The sequence below is a fragment of the Heloderma suspectum genome, chromosome 3, assembly GCF_057233095.1.
Source record: "Heloderma suspectum isolate Gila_16-S chromosome 3, 16-S_ref, whole genome shotgun sequence".
In the NCBI taxonomy this organism is placed as follows: Eukaryota; Metazoa; Chordata; class Lepidosauria; order Squamata; family Helodermatidae; genus Heloderma; species Heloderma suspectum.
This window is the reverse complement of record NC_139460.1, coordinates 211,299,804-211,319,568: the sequence shown is the minus strand read 5'-3', so window position 1 is coordinate 211,319,568 and position 19,765 is coordinate 211,299,804. Positions and strand designations below refer to the sequence as shown.

The 19,765-nt window shown below is 43.5% G+C and overlaps 1 protein-coding gene across 1 annotated transcript in view; it reads left to right on the top strand.

Moving 5' to 3' along the window:
• The window catches only part of CTNNA3 (catenin alpha 3), a 1,165,030-nt gene that overhangs the window by 43,142 nt on the left and 1,102,123 nt on the right, over window positions 1-19,765 (top strand). The window contains exon 4 of the mRNA XM_084845397.1: window positions 12,342-12,461. Within this exon, the coding sequence (XP_084701523.1) occupies window positions 12,342-12,461 (120 nt within the window). The remainder of the gene's footprint in view (window positions 1-12,341; window positions 12,462-19,765) is intronic.

Here is a 19,765-nt window from a genome sequence, read left to right as displayed (position 1 = left end):
GTTGGGGTAAGTTTGCCCATCACTAGTTTGAACTATTAAACTAAGAAGTTTATGAAGGGATATTTTGTACATAAGGGAATGGAGTCTTGTTCCAATCATAGGATAGGTATGCTTAAATGTACTTTAATATCCTTGGTTACTATACCTAATAAGGGAGTCCTCCCTGCTAGTAGGCCTAGCTTCCCGCCCCCGAGATCCATTACCTCTAAACTCCCCCTCAGCCCATCATGGATCACTGGCCGAAGCTCCCTCTGCTCAGACCTCTGACTTAATTCGCCTGGTGCTGGGCTCTGCTGGCTGCCGGAAGCATCACCATGACTTCACAGCCCGGGCTCCTGCTCTCCACAGCCACCAGCTCCAGATTCCAGGTCTCCCTCCAGAAGGGTTCTCAGACTGGTTTTCTCTTTTCCCAGTTCTCATCACTGCTTCCTTCAGCCAACGACCAGCAACACCCACTCCCTGTCACCCACTTGCCAACTGCCCCTAACTGACGTTAGCAGACTTCTCCCTGACCTTGTGAAAACTCTGGCCCGTTATGTTCCCCATGGAAGCCCCATCTGCCAGTCATCTTACTGACCCACGTGATCAGTCAAAACAAAGGTATCTTCTCCCCTTGAACATTTAAAAACAGCCTAAAGCCTTTCCTTATAAGCCACTGTAACTAAGGCAACCGCAACTGTTTAAGGCTTCATATACAGTAGCAAAGCTAGGCCTCTGGACTACTCAGTTACATTATAGTCTCACAGAGGTCACACAAAGTATTTAAACATTACAAGACAGAAACAAATCATTATATACATAGCAATACATACTTACTTACTTACTTACGTACTTACTATATACATAGCATTTTTTTTCACATCACACAATAGCTGAAGCTGTCTGGGTGGTTCACAAAATAAAGCTTAAAACTGTACAATATAAAACAGAAAAAAATGTAACACAAACACCTAAAAAAGTGTTTAAAAGAATAAAACCAAATAAAAACCAAAGTAAAAATGTACTTTTGGAAATCTGGACAGTTTTAGTTAAATGTAAGTGCTAACTTTCTTTAAGTTAAATTTTAATTCTCATAGTTAAAGCATCATTATGTTAAAATACATTTATCATAGTACTGCTTTATTATGTAATTTGTATTATGAAAAACGTGCCTCTGCTGCATTGTTAAAATGTGCTTCTGAGCTCATTCTTCACTAGAGAAAATGTCTTTTAAAAAGCACTGCCACTTTGAGGCTTTCTTTTGAAAGAAAAACAATACAAAACACTGGAATAAAATGAGAATCAATTTTAGAAGGTTTTCTGCAAGAATTTAGGACTATATTCCAAGTTCTATTTATTTGTTTTTTAAAATTATAGACTGCTTTCCCATCCAAATGGAAGTTCAAGATTAGTTCAGAAAAGTCAAGAACATCAACAGCACAATAAAACAAGTTGAAAGATATGCAGTAAAATATATCATTTGTATTTATTTAAATCATTTTTACCCACAATTTAGCTGAAAAGGCTCCCAGAGTGACTTATATAAGATCAATAAAAATAGGCTTACAGTCGTGACATAATAGGAAAAAAGGAAAACAGGAAAAATCATGACATAATAGGGAAAAAAAGGATAGTGGGGGAAGAGGGAAAAAAGCAAACACAGGCACCAATTCTTAAAAGTGAAAGAATATTTCTTATAATGACAGGCTGGAAAGGAAATGCTTCAGGGAGAGGAGGAGCCAATGGAGCTGGTCTCTCTGCAGAGCTGATGGAGTGGTCCTGCTTGGGCTGTCTCTCTCTGCTACAGCCTGATGGACTTGTTCTAACTAGACATCAAGGCAGCATGAATTCCCCAATGTCTTACCTGTACAAAAACTTCTTTACATATTTTGTGACCCCTTTTAAAGCTTAGCTGTGTAGGCTTCCTGATGGGGTGTCACAACCAAAAAGGCCCAAGTCTGTGCCCTTGCTGATTGAACCTTGAAGACTGATGGAACTTGGAGCAGGAGCTTCCCTGTAATGCGCCTTGGGCAAAAGTCGTACAGGATAAAGCATCCCTTAATCTTTCACAGGCCCCAGCCATTTGATCTTTTGAGGTAATGATCACCACCTTGAATTGCACATAGAAAGTAAGAGGCAGCCAGTAAAACTGAGACCACCAATCTTTGGCTGCATGCAGACATGCCTGGAAACCGGAATGACTGTGATACAGTGAGCTTGTTTCCTCCTGCCTTTGATCCTCATCCATCATACATACTACCTCCAAAGTGCATACTGTTCTAATTTTTCTCTTTGCTCCTTCTCACTACTGCTTCTTGCAGGCTGTCCTTTAAGAGCATTTTCTAGCTGATCAAACATTTGTTCAGTGCAATATATACACACTAGTGCAAATCCCGTGTCACCATGTGCGCTAGGAGTCTGAGAATGATTGGATATGTTTGCCTGTTTCCCTTGTGACTGGAACAACGTTACACCTTTAAAATAAATGTACTACAAATTAACCGGCAAAGGTAAAAACAGAAAAAACGATATTCTTTTTAAAAAGAACATTTACCATTTCTTGATGTTTGAGGTCAAAAACATGTGATGTTAGATCAGGCACTATTTGGGGTACAGCAACTAACCCAGCCCGGAACCGTTGAGGAATAGGAAACTGAGCGGAGCCAAGAAACATACTGCTTTGCTATTAAAGCTCAAGCTTTGAACTTTTTCAAAGTTTCAAACTTTGAAAAAAAATCAATAAAAATTGAAGTCGTTTCCCCCCATCCATGTTTCTTCCAGGCTATCGATTCTGTTGCTTCATTTCAACTTTTCCTCTTCTTTCTGGTGTCTGGTCTATCTGTTGTCATCTCTGGTTTTTCCCTCTCTTCTCCCTCTGGTGTCCTTTCAGCTCTTTCTCCTCAGCTTCTCTTCCTCCTCCTGTAACTACCACCAACTCACTTTTCTTCAGCCCCTTTGCTGACATTCTGAGCCTATCCTTTCATTGGCCCAGCACTCTGAGAGCTTACAGGAGGCACAGGTGAACTCAGTGGCATGGAGCACTTTTTATCAGCTTAGGCTGGTATACCATCTATGCCCTTATCTGGACAGAGAGAGCCTAGCTACAGTTATGCATGCTCTGATAACTTCTCGTCTGGATTACTGCAATGCGTTATACGTGGGGCTGCCTTTGAAAATGGTCCGGAAACTTCAGCTAGTCCAAAATAGGGCAGCAAGACTGGGACTGGCCAGCAAGCTTTTTCAGCTGCACTGGCTGCCAGTCCATTTCCGGGCCTGATTCAAAGTGCTGGTATTAACATTTAAAGCTCTTAACGGCTTGGGGCCAGGTTATCTGAAGGATTGCCTCCTCCCATATGTGCCTGCCCGAACTTTAAGATCATTGTCAACGGCCCTTCTCTGTGAGCCCCTGCCGAAGGAAGTGAAGTGGGTGGCCACTAGGAGGAGGGCTTTTTCTGCTGTGGCACCCTGGCTGTGGAATGAGCTCCCTAGTGAGGTTTGCTCGGCACCTACATTGTATTCCTTTTGGCGCCAGGTGAAGACCTTTTTATTTTCCCAGGCATTTTAGCATTTTAGCTTTCTAGACCTTTAGCTTTGCTGTTTTAAATCTGTATTTTAAATTCCTTCACTGCTGCTAGTTTTTATTGTGGTTGTATTGTCATATTGTGGTGTTAATGTTCTATATATTTTAAATTGTTTTAATGTGTGCTGTTTGGTTTTAATTTTTGTGAAATGCCCAGAGAGCTTTGGCTATTGGGCGGTATAGAAATGAAAGCAATAAAAATAATAAAATAAATAAAATAAATAAAATAACAGGAGTAAGCATTATTAAACATGCATACACACACTATGTCACTTGTTACATTACATGCATACTGTGAGGCATATGCATTAACCTCCCCTTTGCCTTCTCCCTTCCTGAGCTGCCCAAAGCTCAAGCTTTGAACTTTTTTGAAGTTTCAAAATTTTCTGTATGTCTACACTGCTCAAGCTTCAGTTGAAAAAAATATATAGCAAAATCGGTCTGGTAGATGTTTAGTCTAATAATAAGCTTTACACTAGATGTCTAGTAATAAGCTTTACACTACTGTATTCATCTATAAGATAGAACACTTTTTTTTACATTTGAAAATTGCTCCGAGAATGGGAGAAGTTGGCTTCATGACACAAAGTGCCATCCGGTAAGCATTGTGCACACAGCTCCTTCAGCAGCAAATGTAAACAATTAGGGTGCTTCCATGCTAGGCTTTTATTATGTAATTGTCCTTGCTCATTCAGGAAATTGTATGGGGTGGTGGTGGTGGTCTAGATAGCATCTTGCATTTGCAACAGTTTTGCCTTTTCCCACCAGTTCTTCCATCTTTTTTTCTTATCATGGAACATTTGTTAAGGAAGGAAAGTAGCTGCACAATGTCTCTTGATCAGTAGCGCTAGGAAGGTTTTACCTGGAAACACCCCTGGAAACAAGCTCAATTCGGGAGAAACAATGATCCATGTGGCCAAAATGCAGTGAACGCTTTTCCACAATATGCTCAGGGCTCGAATTTATGTATACACCATTATATGAATTATTTCAATTGAATAGGATTGATTGAATAGGATTATTTGGAAACTGGCTGCAGTTTCTGAATACTCTTCAAGGTATTCATATGTAGAGCATATTGTAGTAGTCTTCTGTGAGATTCCAGCCTGCTTTCTAGCCCAGAAGGACTAGATAAAATAATATATAGCAGTTCTTAGGAAAAGGAGTGAGGGAGACAGAAAGAGGCAAAGGGAACATCAGGGCCTGCTCTACTTGGAGTACCCCTCCCCACCCGCAGGGCTAACATCAACTGCCCTGTGGGAAAGAAGAAGTAGCAAGGGAGATAGGAGTGGGCAAGGGGAACATCAGGGTCTGCTCCAGTTGGATACCACCCCAGCCCAGGAGATGAGAGGGGAGGCAGGGCCATACCACCAGCCCTGCTGACTGTCTACTTACTCCCCCCCCCTTCCCTCCTAATCCCCTTTTCCTTGTGTGTTGTGCCTTTTTAGATTGTAAACCTGCAGTCAGGGACTGTCTTTTTGAAGACTGATTGTAAGCTGCTCCGGGAGCCTTTTTTTGCCTGAGGAGTGGGATAAAAATGCTTTAAATAATTAAAATCAGAGCAGTGATTTTATTTACACAAAATAGAATATTGTCTTCCTACTGAGTCTTATTAATTTTTTTACCTTGTCTACTATGTTTTTTATAACTAAGATTTTTGTCAGTTCTAAAATAGTCCTGCTACCATGCATCATACAGTAATAACAACTAATCTTAAGTAATCATTTTGTGTGTGACTTCAGTATTCCTGAACCTCTTTCACTTTATTATTTGGATTGTTAGAAAATGCTAAAATGATTGAAAACCACACAAGTGTGATATTGAATATTTCAGAAATATGGAATATGTATCAAAGAATACTATAATCTTTTTCCATTTTCTAAAAATGCAGTATTCATGGAAAACAAACCATCAGCAAAGAATAAATTTCTCTCTTTACAGAGCATGTTAGACAGATGTATAATCTTCTCTCGCAGTGCCCAGCCTATTCCTCGGCTCTGTTCTCTGGTAGAAGTGGATTTTTTTTTTTAAAAATTGCTTTGCAGAGCTTGGTCATTCTTATTGCATCTGCCAAATGCATTTCTTTTTTATGTTGTCACATTAATTAGAAAATAGACTGAGACTACCAGGTAACTTTTAACGTATTGTGCTGAATAGCCATAAAGCTCTAATAGCATTTTGGTCACTGCCATCCAGGGCCAAATTTTAATACAATTGAAATCTCTAATGAGTTCTGACTTTGCTTTTTTCTCTCTGAAGCCTTTAACTTTCATGATTATATTTTAGAGCTCCCTTGGGCAATTGAAATACTCTTAACAGTGGACCTGATCCAAGAAAAGGCATTTGATTTTCAGCAAACCTTGCACAACCCCGAGAGCAGCCCTGTCATCGCTGCATGGTTTTCAGAATGTTTGGTCGTGCTCGTCAGTTAAAAAAGGCAGTTAAAAAAAATGCCTGTAAAGCTTTCCCTGGAGTGTGTTCTAATACAATGGCAGTGCCGACATATTATACTACTCCTTCATGAGGATCTTGGCTTGTAAGACTTGTCATTAATCATTTGAGAGCAGATGAGGAGGTTTGTTGCTTTCCAGTTCTATGGCTCCGAGGTTTTGTAATTTTCATAGAATAAAATAGAAGAGTTTGATCACTGAACCGAAATTAATTTTAAAGGTTATGTCATTCACTATGAAATGAAACTGCTGACCAAGGAAGAGATCTGTTAAATGTATAAAACTGGGGGGAGAAAAGGGCCAAACCAGTAAATGGGTCTTGGCATAGTCTTTTATCTCTTTGGTGTCAGAGACATAGTGTCTGGGCTGGAACATGCAGTGCATGAAATTATACTGTATAGAATACCTCCACAGTATGTAGGATTATTAAATTTCACACCATACGGTTTCTACAAATGTATGTTTTGTTCATCAGAATCAGGTAAAGAACAGGTTGTTGAGGCACTTTGCCATCTGTGTCTCCCTGAAAAGATGAGTCCCTCACTCCCAGGCAATGTTCGGGTGTGTTTTTAATTGGTTCATTTTAATGTTTTAATTATAACTGTGTTATTTTATCAATATTTTATTGTTAGTTGCCTGGAGCACTATTTTCAGTGGAAAGATGTAATATAAGTTTAATACATGTTCCTCTACTTATTGCATTGGCTAGCAATTGGTGTGGTGGCTAAGTTTAATTTTATTTGATATCAGGTAATACAGAACCAAATGTGATCAAAGTCAAACTAAATAGTAGTCAGGCATTCTCACCCACAATTCTGACATTGATTTGGAATAAGCACTGTAAAACCACATGCAGGGCAAAAATGTGTCTCAGATGTAGCTAACCTAGCAGATATGTGCAGGTTAAACCAAGTCACACAAACTTCATTGCAGTCTGGTGTATATTACATCTACACAGTTATCAAGAGTGGTGTCAGTATCTGGCTGTCCTACCACATCATTGATTAAGAACCATTTGTATCTTCATTTTTGTTCTCATGTTGGACCTGTATCTTCCAAGAGCACACATCACCTTACATAAAGAACCGAGTAGCACTGACATTGTTCCTAGTACCTTGCTGATGTTTGCATAGTAATTGTATGAGTTAATATGCAGGTTGTGTGGCTTAACTGTGCACCAGTGAGCTGCCAATATGAAAGTGACCTACAGTTCAGTTTAGATTATGGAGGTCTGGTTGTTGCATATTTTAACACATCCACATTTTAGCACATAAAATGAACTTGCTGATTTGAGCTTGTGCAGATAGAGGTTGAGAATTATGTAGCAGAAGTGGGAAAACATTTGACCTGACACATGCAATACTTGCGATAGAACCATAAGTACTAGAGTAAAATGGGCCAGAACTTTATTTATCAGGATCAAATCCATTAGTGTCATCAATGCGAACAATTTGGGCAAGCATATGTGACAGTTTTCCTGTCCCACAAAAACCAAGTAACAGGATGCAGAGATCTTGCATCATATGAAGCCATGTCTACCAGCTCCTTCCATTGATTTCATCTCACTTATATGGTCTAAATGGGCAAGCCTTTGTCTCCCACTTCTGATGTGGGGTCCCATTTTTTTTTTTAATCTGGATTCGGTTAATGTGTTACCTGTTAACAAATTTCTGGCTGGATTTAACAAATTAATATTTATTTATGAAATAAACGATTACTAATTACTGTACTAACAGTAATAATATTACTATTAGTAAAGTGGATGTCCTGCATGCAGATGGGCTCTGTGTTCCTGAGGTATATAGTAGGGCTGTGCATCACTTTGGCCTGAGGCCTGAACCCCGAGTCAAAGCAGGCCGCTTTGGGCCACTTTGTGCACCTTCTGAGGTGAAGCGGAAGGGGCACGAAGCAGCCCGGAGTGGGTTGGGGGCTCACCGAAGCGCTCGGTGCGCTTCGGAGCTTCAGCCCCCCGATGCCCCCACACAACCCCCCAGCTCCTTACCTGGGCCTCCTCTTCCTCTGCTGCCACCTCTGCCGCCACACCACCACCTTCTCCGTTGCACTGCCAGTACCTTCATCTCCTTCTTCTTTGCTGCTGCAGCCCGCTGCTGCTGCTGTCGTCTTCTTCTTCGCTGCTGCTGCGCCGCCACTGTCTCCTGAGGCCGGGACATGTGGCGACTGGTCTTCTTCCAGGGAGTTGCCATTTTTAAAATGGCAACCTCCTGGAAGTTCCAGGAAGTTGCCATTTTAAAAATGGTGACTCCCTGTAAGAAGAGTCGCCGCGCGTCCAGGCCTCAGGAGCTGGCGGTGGCGTGCAGCGGCGGCATGTTGCTCCTGCTTTCACCGCCGCCCGCTACTGCCTGAAGAAGTCCAGTTGCCACATGTCCAGGCCACAGGAAACGGCGGTGGCGTGGCAGTGAAGGCGAAGAAGAAGGCAACAGCAGCAGCAGTGGGTGGCGGCGAAGAAGAAAATGAAGGCAGCGGCGGCACAATGGAGAAGGCAGTGGCGCAGCGATGGAGGTGGCAGCAGAGGCGGCAGCGGCCCAGGTAAGGAGCTGGGTGGTTGCATGGGGGAGTCGCCCCCCCAAAGTGGGGTTTGCCATCCAAACCCTGCTTTGGGTTTGGGGCTGAGGCAGGTTGCCTCCCCAAATCTTCCTGAGCTGGATTGGGCCAACCTCGGAAGCCGCAAAGTGGCTTCTGAATTGGATCGGGGGTGTGTGTGTCCCTGCACAGCCCTAGTATATAGGAAATCTTTGATTTGGGAGGGTAGGGTGGCCACATGCCTCACCAAAAAAAAAAAAAAAGGACGTTCATCACCAAAAAAGACCAAAGACCACATATGCAAATGTTTACATATAGGTGCAAACTTAGAAATAAGTATTATTTACATAGAAATGCAAGACATCTCACCATAGTGGAAAGACTGACTAGGTGGTCTGAGTGCCTGCTCAGTCTGCCACCTTGGTGCTAACTGTTGATGGGCAACTTCAGTTCTGTTGTTGCTCTCCCTCCTTATGGTTCTCAATCTTGAAACCAGACTTAGACTCGATCAGATAGAGGACTGTCCCCTGCCAGCTCTTCAAAATAGAGAACTGTCCTCTGTAAAGTAGGATACCAGGGCCCAATCTACATGGCCAATTTAATGCCGAGGGAGAGCACATCAGGGTCATTCTGCAGCAGCCCTGCAGCTTCCCTCTGGAAAAGGCACATTTTCGAAAAGTTGTTTTAGTGAGTTGTTTTTCCTTAAACGAGGCTCCTGAGCAGTTCCGCAGTGCCCACCCAACCCCAAAGTAAGGCAGATTAAAGTGCAATTTGACCCAGGAAACAGGTTTTTAGGTAGTGTTTGCTCCACATTTCTTGCTTCATGTGCTACTGATGGACCAATGCCAATTTCAGGAAAATCCAGATAAAACCAGAAAACGCTTCTGAAAGCATTTACATGTAGATTCTGCACTGGCCATCCTATTGGGTGGTGGTGGTGTGCAAACATATCTGACTCCTCAAACCCTGATGGAGGGCTCAGCACTGTACATGTGCACAGTTCTCTGGTTGCGTCCAAATGTTGGAAGCAGCACACAGGCACCAGGTTTCAACTGGGCTAGCGCTAGGGATGGCGGAGACTTCTGCCACAGACTCCAGTGAGGCCGGATTCTTTAGAATCTGCCCCCCTGGAGTCCATGGTGGAACGGACCACTTCTCTCCGCCATCTTGTGAATTTCTCCCTGGACGGACCCTACCTGCTGCCGGCTGGTCTGGTCCGTCTGCTGCCGTCCACTGCCCGGTCTGTGGCTGCAAATGGCATCCGGCGTAACGGATGCCATTTGCGTCCCTGCTTTAGTTGTGATAGGCTATGTAAATATTTACGTAGCCTATCATGGCAAAGAGCAGGGACGCAAATGGGGAGGATTCCGGGGGGAGGGACGGATCACCTCCTCCCCACTGCGGACACCCCAAACCGGAACGGTGATCCCCAAACCGGAACGGGTTCGTACACCCCTAACTAGCACTGGGAGTTAGGCTGAAAGGAAGCCAGCAGCTTGCAGCTTGCTTCCCTTCAGCTTAGGGCCTACAGGGAAAGGAGGACGCTGGGCTCAGAGGACATATGACACATCCTCCCAAACCATCTTCTCGCCATAAGATCCTTTGAACTGTGTCCCCTTGCAGTTTAGAATGCTGTGTGTGTGTGTGTGTGTGTGTGTAATATCTTGGAGAATGTACACCCTTGGGTGCACCCTTTGGAGTGTGCACCTCAGGTGCACTTCCTCCAAACTGGACATAGCACCTTTGCTTGAGAAAGACACTTTTTGGGTCCAGGTTTCTGCCTAGATCAGTCTATTGACACAGCATTGTTTTCAGCAGAATTGTATATTTTATTGTGTATCCCACTAAAAGCAATACAGTGTAGATGGACAGACACCTGTATTTCGATTTGCATTTGATTGCGCATAAGGCTAATCCTAGTTTCTGATATGAAATGTAGGACCAGTATATACAAATTTCAGTCCCCACCAACTTTATGGATTTTTTTCTTTATTTGTTCATTACATTTCTATGCCACCCAGTAGCCAAAGCTACACTTGTTTTCATATAAATATACATTTTGTAAGCTTTCCCCCCAAGGTGTCTTGGTCACCATGGTAATTATCCAGTTGTGTTTATCACCCTAGCCATTAATGTTTTTATATATATGAAGCAGGGTGGGCAACTTGTGGCTCTCCAGATGTTTTGGCTTACAACTCCCATCAACCTTAGCCAGCATAGCCAATGATGAAGGATTATGGGAGTTGTAGGCCAAAATATTTGGAGTGTTGCAGGTAGCCCACCCCTGAGTTAAAGCATTGGAGAGGTAAATGCTTATGTTCTGCCAGCACCAGCAGATAAAGGAAAGCTTTGGTAAAAGCATTGAACAAAGATTATGCTCAAAACTATCCATCTATCTTTGTTGAAAGCCAGTTTTGGTATAATGTGATTCAGTTGTGGGGAGATGCATGTGAAATCATTCTGTCAAAATGGACCCTCCCTGTTTTTAAGTGATTTTGTAAGCTGACCCTAGGAACTTTTCTAGTCAAGGCTTTTTAACCTGCCACTTCTGCTTCTGGATTCTTTGCAGGCTTAAGATTGGATCTCTACACACAAGTTTTTCCCTTTCCTGCCTTTCCATACATTCCACTACACAACCTCTAGGTGACACTGTGGTATAGTGGAACAAAGTGGAATAATGCACTTATACTGGTGGAGAGTTGTGCTTTCTGATTCCAAAAAAGACCGCATTTTCACACACACCCAACCCCACCCCCCCACCCAGGGAAGTGGTTGGAAAGCATGGGAGAAATGCTGGAGAATGACGATATCATGTAAAACACGAGTAAACTTGTGTGGCTAGGGAATGGTGAGCACACAATAAAAGCTTCATCTAGAAAAGTCCTAGATTCTTAGATAGCTTGTGGGATTATCTACAGCAGGGGTGGGCAACTTGTGACCCTCCCAATGTTGCTGAACTGCAGCTTTCATTAGCGCTAGTCAGCATAGGCAATGGTGAGGGATGATGGAGGTTTCATTCCAGAAACTTCTGGAGGGTCACAGGTTGCCTAGAACTGATCTACAGCATGATCCAAAGTTTATATGCCATAATTTATCTCAATGTGAATAAAGCATTCTTGCCTAATTTGATTTGTCAATATACTTCAATTATGCATTATCTAAGAAAAAAAATGTGCATTTTTTGCTTAGACAGTATCTATCTATGAGATGAGGGTGGTGGTGATAATAAAACAACATATAGCAATGCAGCTGATGTTTGAAACTGGAGTGTTCAGAGTATGACTTCCCCCAGTTTGGAACTTTCACATTAGTTATAAGCCAAGACCAAACTCCTCTGAAATTCAGGCTCAACTTGTCATTAGCTTGGCCCTGGCCCAGTGCTAGCCCCCACCCCCAAAGCAGTTGCTCTCCTGAAACAGCATCTGGGACCTATAAGCCCAGAAAAATTACATTTCGCAGTATTCTGATGTCCATAACAGTGGTACTGCCTCCTCACTAAGGCCACAGCAGCAGCCATCTTTTTTCTCACTGACAGGTACATTTTGGAGAAAGGAGTCAAGCCTCCAGGCATTGTCAGGTACCCAGATGATGGGGCAGCTCCTGAGTGGATTGGGGGTGCAGAGGAGAAGCCACCAGAAGGCTTTGTCATGTTCCTGATAGTATCACTGGGAATGTAACAAGACCTGGAGCCAATCCAAATAGAGCCCAAATTAGTTCATTTTAGGTGAGTCCATTCCTAATCAAGCGCAGGGTGTCTCTAATGATGTTTCTCTCCCCTTGTATGGCCATAGGTTCAAAGAACACTTGTGTCTCTTCAGAATGTATCTAGTAAATCTGAACTACAGAAAACATATAAAAATCTTCAGAAAGAGTTGAAAAAGCTGGACCATTTGGCATACAAGCGACAACAGGTAAGAACACTGAAATAACTTTTAGGAGCCCAATCTGATGTGTGTTTACTTGGATCACCAATTTTATGTTGGTCTCTCTCTGAAATAAGTGTGCATAAGACAGGAGCCTAAGGAGAAATTAGTAAAGGAAAATGATTTAAGGCCCAATTCATTAAGAGCTATCACGTGCAACTTCTGGTTTTTTTTCCCCATTGAGTGTGTGTGTGCTGAGTTGTACCTATTTCTTATTCAACTGTAAGATGAGGTTGTCTGGAATGGCTTAGTATTATTACTGGCTTAAATTAGGGAAATGTTTGGATATTTTAGGGAATGTTTTTGCTTTGTATTCACTCCCCTTCCCCCAGCTGCAATAGGTTTAGGATTTGTTTTCTTAGCTCTAGGGAGAAGGTTCAGGGTGCATCCTCGATCCAATTTCATATATGACTAGGCTGACCATATTTCCTTGAGACAAAAATGGGATATTGGGATGACAAAAATGGGATGGGGTTATGTAATATTCTGTATCCATGAAAAAGTAAGACAATAACAAAAGTTTTATTACATGAACATATTGAGCTAACAATTATTCTTCAGTGACAGCACTCATACAAAAATTTAGGTAGACGTAGAGGGGGACTGTATTTCACCACGATCGTACCATGAATATTTCTTCGATGAAGTAATCTTACGCAGCAAATTTCGGTCTTTCAACATCTTATCATAAAATTTCTCACACTCTATGACTGAATTTTGTTTTACAACTAACATAGCCCTCATTGTCTCAACACTTAATCTAGATTTCTCCTTTGACCACATACCGTTCATAACAGAAAATATTCTCTCGACAGGTGCTGTACTTCCTATTGTGTACTACACAATATAACAAAACAACTGCAGCTCCCTTTGTGGTCTCTCAGGCTATAAGAGACCTAAAAAACAACCTAAACTCACTGCAAAAGAACATGGAAAGGGGCGCAAATGAATAACACTAATTTATTGCATATACACAAAAAAAACACGCATAAATATACATATATAAAATACTTATAAAATATCACATGAGCAGTAAACAAATCTGTATGGCATACCACACTGAACACTCTAATCCAGGACTGCAGTGGTCAGACTGCAAAAAATCATAAACATACACCAAAAAGAAAAAAAAAAAAGGAATGAAACCCCGACTGCTATCACAAGCCACTATATGCTAATGTCCCACCAGAGAGTTAAATTAAGGCATTATACTTGCAGAATCGGGGCTTCTCCACGATGTTTTTTTTTCTAATTGAGGCATGATCTTTGAAGCTTCACAACTTCAAAGCTTCGAAGATCATGCCTCAATTAGAAAAAAAAACATCGCGGAGAAGCCCTGATTCTGCAAGGATAACGCCTGAATTTTAAAAAAAACATCTGGAGCAGGGGATAGAAGGGGGTAAAACTTAATCTCATTTGAAGGGATAGAACAACCCCCTGCTCCGTGCAGGAAGCCTGATTCCCAGGTGGTCTCCCATCCAAGCACTGACCGGGACCGACCCTGCTTAGCATCTGAGATCAGACAAGCGCGCAGACATCCAGCCCTTTGCTTGTTGCTGAGGAATCGGGGGCTGCTGAGGAAGCTATGCGATCGGTAGCCGGAAGAAGACATGGGGCCGTCGAGAGCTGTGATTGGACAGGAGGGAAATACAAACTCCGCCGCATATGGACAGGCGTGGGAGGGGACTACGACTGGATATGGTAGCAAAGGCAGAAAATCAGAGCACATTAAGGGGAAATACCGGGATATTAGGGTATTGAAAGCGGGAGCACGGAAGTGGGAAATTCCGCTTCCAATTCGAGGCGGCTACTAGGGATGTCAAAGAATTCCGCCACGGATCTTGGTTAGGCCGAATGCCAGTGCATTCGGCCCCCCGAAATCCATGGCGGAACGGCCTGCTACCCCCCCGCCCCCCACAGATCCCCCCCGGGCGAGACTTACCTGGGGCGGATGTTCTGGACGGCGGCGGCTCCAGCAGCGGCTTTGGCGACGGCGGCTGGTCTTCTGAACGGCTGCTGCCGCTGCCATTTGCAGTTTTGTCTTTTTTTTTTTTTTTACATAGATGTGATAGGCTACATAAAGACTTACGTAGCCTATCACGTCTAGGTTAAAAAAAAAAAAATGCATACGCAAATGGTGGCGGCTATTGCTGCTGCCATTTGCGTTCCTTATTTTTGGCTGTCTTAGTCTACGTAAATATTTACGTAGACTAAGACGGTGAAAATAAAGGGGAACACAAATAGTGCCTGCTAGGCCATTTGCGTTCCCCCTTATTTTCGCTGTCTTAGTCTACGTAAATATTTGCGTAGACTAAGACGGCCAAAAATAAGGAATGCAAATGGTGGCGGCCGTAGCCGCCGCCATTTGCGTACGCGTTGTTTTTTTTTTTAACCCAGCCGTGACAGGCTACGTAAGTCTTTACATAGCCTATCATGGCTGAATACAGGGACACAAATGGCAGCAGCTACGGTAGCCGCCATTTGCGTCCCTGCTAGCCAGTGGCCGGATGTCTGGGAATCCCCGTGGAGCGGAGCCAGCCGTTGAGGATTCCTGGGGGAAGGGATGGAGCGCCTCCCCCCCATCGAGGATTCCGGGGGGAGGGACGGAGCACCTCCCCCCCAGCGGATGCCCCGACTGGAACAGGTAGGTGATTCGTACATCCCTAGAGGTTACTGCATAGGGATGTACAAAACACCTACCTGGCTCTGTGCCAGGCAATTCGTGGTGGGGGGGAGGTGCTCCGTCCCTCCCCCGGAATCCTCGACGGGGGGGGAGGTGATCTAGTCCTCCCCCCCGGAATCCTGCCCAGCTGGCTCCGCTCCACGGCCAAGCCGCGGAGCTGCCGGTCGGCCAGCTCCAGCTGCCTGCAGCTGGACATCCGGCTGCTGGGCAGCCCTGCAGGGATGCAAATGGCAGCTGTCATAGCCGCCACCATTTGCGTCCCTGTATTGAGCCGTGATAGGCTACATAAATACTTACATAGCCTATCACGGCAGGGGGAAAAAACCCCAGCATACACAAATGGCGGTAGTCGCCGCCATTTGCGTACGCTGGGTCCCTCCCCCCACTGTGATAGGCTACGTAAATACTTATGTAGCCTATCACGGCCTCCACATGGACACAAATGGCATCCCTGCATTAGCCGTGATAGGCTACGTAAGTATTTACATAGCCTATCACGGCTATGAAGAGGAGGAAGCGAATGGCGGCCGCAGGATGGCTGCCATTCCCAAAGCAGCGCAGACGGGAGCAGGTAAGTGCTCAGTTTTGTGCGCCTTTCGTGGGGTGGGGGCGGCGGGGACTTCGTCCCGTGCACCTTTCGTGGGTTGGGGGGCCAGGGGCTTCATTCCGCGACGGATTTTGGGGGGCCGAATGCACTGGCGTTTGGCCTCACCGAGATCCGTCGCAGAATTCTCTGACATCCCTACTACTGCATAGTGTGAAAGGCAGGTGGTGAAACCTCATTGGAAGCGAAAAAAGGCGGTAAGTGTAGATCCAGCCTTATTTAAGTCTGATTGCTTTCAGTCACATGATCCTGTGGATCTTCACTTGGAACATGTTCTGAGGTGATTACTCAGTAGAGTGTGCATAGGATTACAGCCTTCATCATGCAGTCTTTATGGATCAGAGTGTATATTAAAAGTGCTATGGCATTGCATAGAAATGTTCATGTCCTATTGTAAATTTTCTATCTAGTTTCATTTTGCTATTTATGTTTTGTCAGTAGGTTCTGGGAGACATGGTAACTAACATGTTTGAATATTGTAGATATGCAGCTGGATCCTAAACATATTTATTCAGAAGTAAGTCCTACTTGGTTCAGTAGAGCTCACTTCCAAGTAAGTGTGCATAGGATTGCATCCTTAATCATACTCATCTATCTGTAAATTTAAGTTCAGTTCAGTGCACTGAACTCTAAAGTTAAGTCATCTGGGATCTTGAATGCGAAGATGGGAGGCCTACCAGGTTCTGCATTAACACCCACTGCTCAGAAACTGCTAAAACAATTTTGTAAAGGTCTTTCCTACATTTAAAATGTATTTGGGGTGCAATCCTATAGAGATAGACAGGCGCCTCTGATCTCCCCTGAAGTCGAAGGCAACCACCTATCCAATGCAGGGTGGAAGCAGCATGGAAGAGAGGATTCCCTCTGTGCTGCAGCTGCCCTGCACTTGCCTTAAGACGCGCAGTTTCATACATGTAAGTGCAGCTTTGGGGACTGGGCGGGAACGGGGCCGGAGACCACATAAGAAGCTGTCTAAAACAGCTTCTGTGGTCTCCTCCCACCCGCGTCCCCAGGAACGTCCTGATTTCACCCCTCCGTGCTCTGTGTTTCGAGCACAGAGGTGGCAGTGGAGCAGTTCTCTCCACCCTGGCTACAAGGGGGCGGGGAAGTGGGCGGGAGGCACAGTTTCCTGGCTATGAGCTTATAGTGCTGTCTACCAGCTCGGAGCTGGAAAACCAAAAAATCCTATCTTCCCCAGATGCTGTGTAGGGGACATAGGATTGCTCTCTTAATAACTCATATAGAACGTTAGGATTCTTTTGAATATTGGTCTTCAACCAACTGGGACACATTTTGACCCAACACTCACACCAACTGTGCCATGGCAGCTGCATCACTGTCATTTTCTATTTGCTCTAAGAGAAGGAGAAAAATGGAGAGGGTGGAATGAAGAGAGAGGGAGGAGAAATACACACTCTCTCTCATGTGAGTGTGTGTATGTATGTGTGTGTAGAGAGAGAGAGAGAGAAGTATCCAAGCCGCCTGTGTGCCAGCAGAACCCATGGCTAGTGCAACAGGGACTAGTGATTCTAAAATCAACCTGAAATGAGTGGAAACGCTAGTTTCTGGAACAGGGCAAGTCAGGGGAGCTTGCAGAAGGAAGCTCTGTTGACCTGTCCTGATCCAGAAACAAGCATTTCCGCTTGTTTCCAGGGTTGATTTTAGAATTGCTAGCTCCCTGTTGCACGAGCGGTGGGTCCCGCTTGCGCAACTGATCAAGTGGGAGCACAGCTGCAGTATTGGATAGTAGTGCACATGTGTGTATAATAAAACTGAATTCCATATTGCAAATTATGGTTAAAAGTTGCTCCCTAAAGGTTGGCTGAACAAGGTGTTTGAGGACTACAGCCTTAGAAAAGAAGACCAAGAGAATTAGGGAAATAGTTCACGTGATAATGTTTTAAAATAGTAATCTCCTATGTAGAATTTTGCCTCCATTGTATTCTCATTTCAGGGGAAATATTGCAGATCTGGAGCAGGTAGTGAAAAGGTGCAATTTTATAGGGAAGTAATGTAAACTGCCTTTTATAGAAAGACAATGGAGAGATTAGAATTATTTTGTTTAGAAGGGAGGTGAATTCCCTTTGAGGTATCTTTTATGGCCTTCAGAGACCACCAGATCAAGGAATCTGCAAACACATAGAAGAATACCTGTATTGTTAACGGTCATGTATAAATATAGATATAATCTGAGCTCTTTTGTGAGCGTCTCTACACCAGCCTAAATTCCTGTATTTAAAGTGGGTCTTTCTGCTTCTGTTTTACATGGGCTCCCTTTCCCCCCTTCCCTTTCCCCCTCCTTCTCCCCCTTATCTGAGTCTTCCATATGTTTCATTGGTCCATCTCCTCTTCTTGCGCCTTTTCCTTTTTCTCGGAGGGAACTCAAGCGGAACACAAATGGGGTAATTTGATTCCTCATTATCTCCCATCTAATTAACCATGGAATAAAGGTCATTTAGTGCAGGAGATGCCCTGGAGATTAACAGTGTCATCTAAAGGGCCGGCAAACTTCCATGAGTTAGCAATCTCAACAGCAGGATAAAAGCTGTACTCTTAAACTTTAATGACTAAATGGGGGCTTTTTCAGTGTGGCAGATATTGTCATTGGAGAGATTTAAATACTTATGTTATAATGGTAACTTCAGTAGATATGATCTACCTCCAAATGAAATGATAAGAGGTTTACAGCACACTCTTATGCATGTTTACATGGAAGTAAGTTCCACTGTGTCCAGTTGGGCTTACCCTAAGAAAGTGTATATGCGGTTGCAGCATTATTTCAATTAAGGCACCATCTCTTACCTAAACTTTGGAACAATGGTTTAAAGAGCCAAAATAACATTTAAATAGCAGTTTCTGGGAAAAGATTAAATAAAACAAACAAATACATAAATAAAAGGTACCATATAATATAAAATACCTTAATTCGAATGAAGGTACAACAGATTATTCATGTTTCTCAGTGGGAGAAGGAACTAAATGTTAAATTGGATGATAATTGTTGGAATTTTGTATGGAGAAAAGGGCTATTTTCTTCTAATGTGACTGCAGAAGAGGAATATTTTAGATTGTTTGCTAGCTTCAATCCAGCCTTAAGAAGAGCCATGCTGGATCAGACCAAGGGTCCATCTAGTCTGTAACAATAAGAAAGAACTGCTGGATTTGGCCTGGATGGGATATGCTTCCTGGGAGGAGCCAGGAAGTAGTTGAAGGCAACACTCGCTGCTTCTGGCCTGAGGAGAGGGAGGCCACAGCCTGAGAGAGCTCTGTAGAGCTGCCCTTGTTTAAATTAAACGTGGAGGTTTGTTTGTAAAGCAGTGTCTGTTTGGTTCTGTTGAGTGCAATCCACCAACTTTGAAATGTAGTCCAGCATTCTGTTCACACAGTGGCCAACCACCTGCAGGAAACCCACAAATAGGACATGAGTACAATAGCACCCTCCCAGTTGAGTTCCCAGAAATAGAAGCATACTGCCTCTAATACTGGAGGTAGCATACAGCCATCAGAACAAGTAGCCATTGATTATCCTTCATGAATTTGTCTCACCCCTCTTTAAAATCATCCAAATTTGTTGCCATCACAATATCTTGTGGTAGTGAATGTCATAGTTTTTTTTGCAGAGTAAGGTTTGTCAGACCACCCTTGAGAAAGAAGACAACTGCAAGCTTTAAATAGGACCTTTACTGAATAATAACAGGCATCTTCTTACAACTAAACCAGGCAAAGTAAGTAAGCAAAGTAAGAAAGCAAAGTAAGAAACCAATATCAGGAGCACCCCAGCTCCCTACGTGCATTAATTATATAGTGGCTTTTCAACCAGTTATTTCCCCCTCCATTCAGTAGGTTTGAACTAATAGTTGCTTACTCCAACAAGTTGAACTATGTATGCACTATGTGAAGAAGTGCTTCCTTCTATATGTACTGAATCTTCCATCAATCAACTTTATGGGATGACCCTGGGTTCTAGTATTATGAGAGAGGAAGAAAAATGTTCTCCCTAACCTG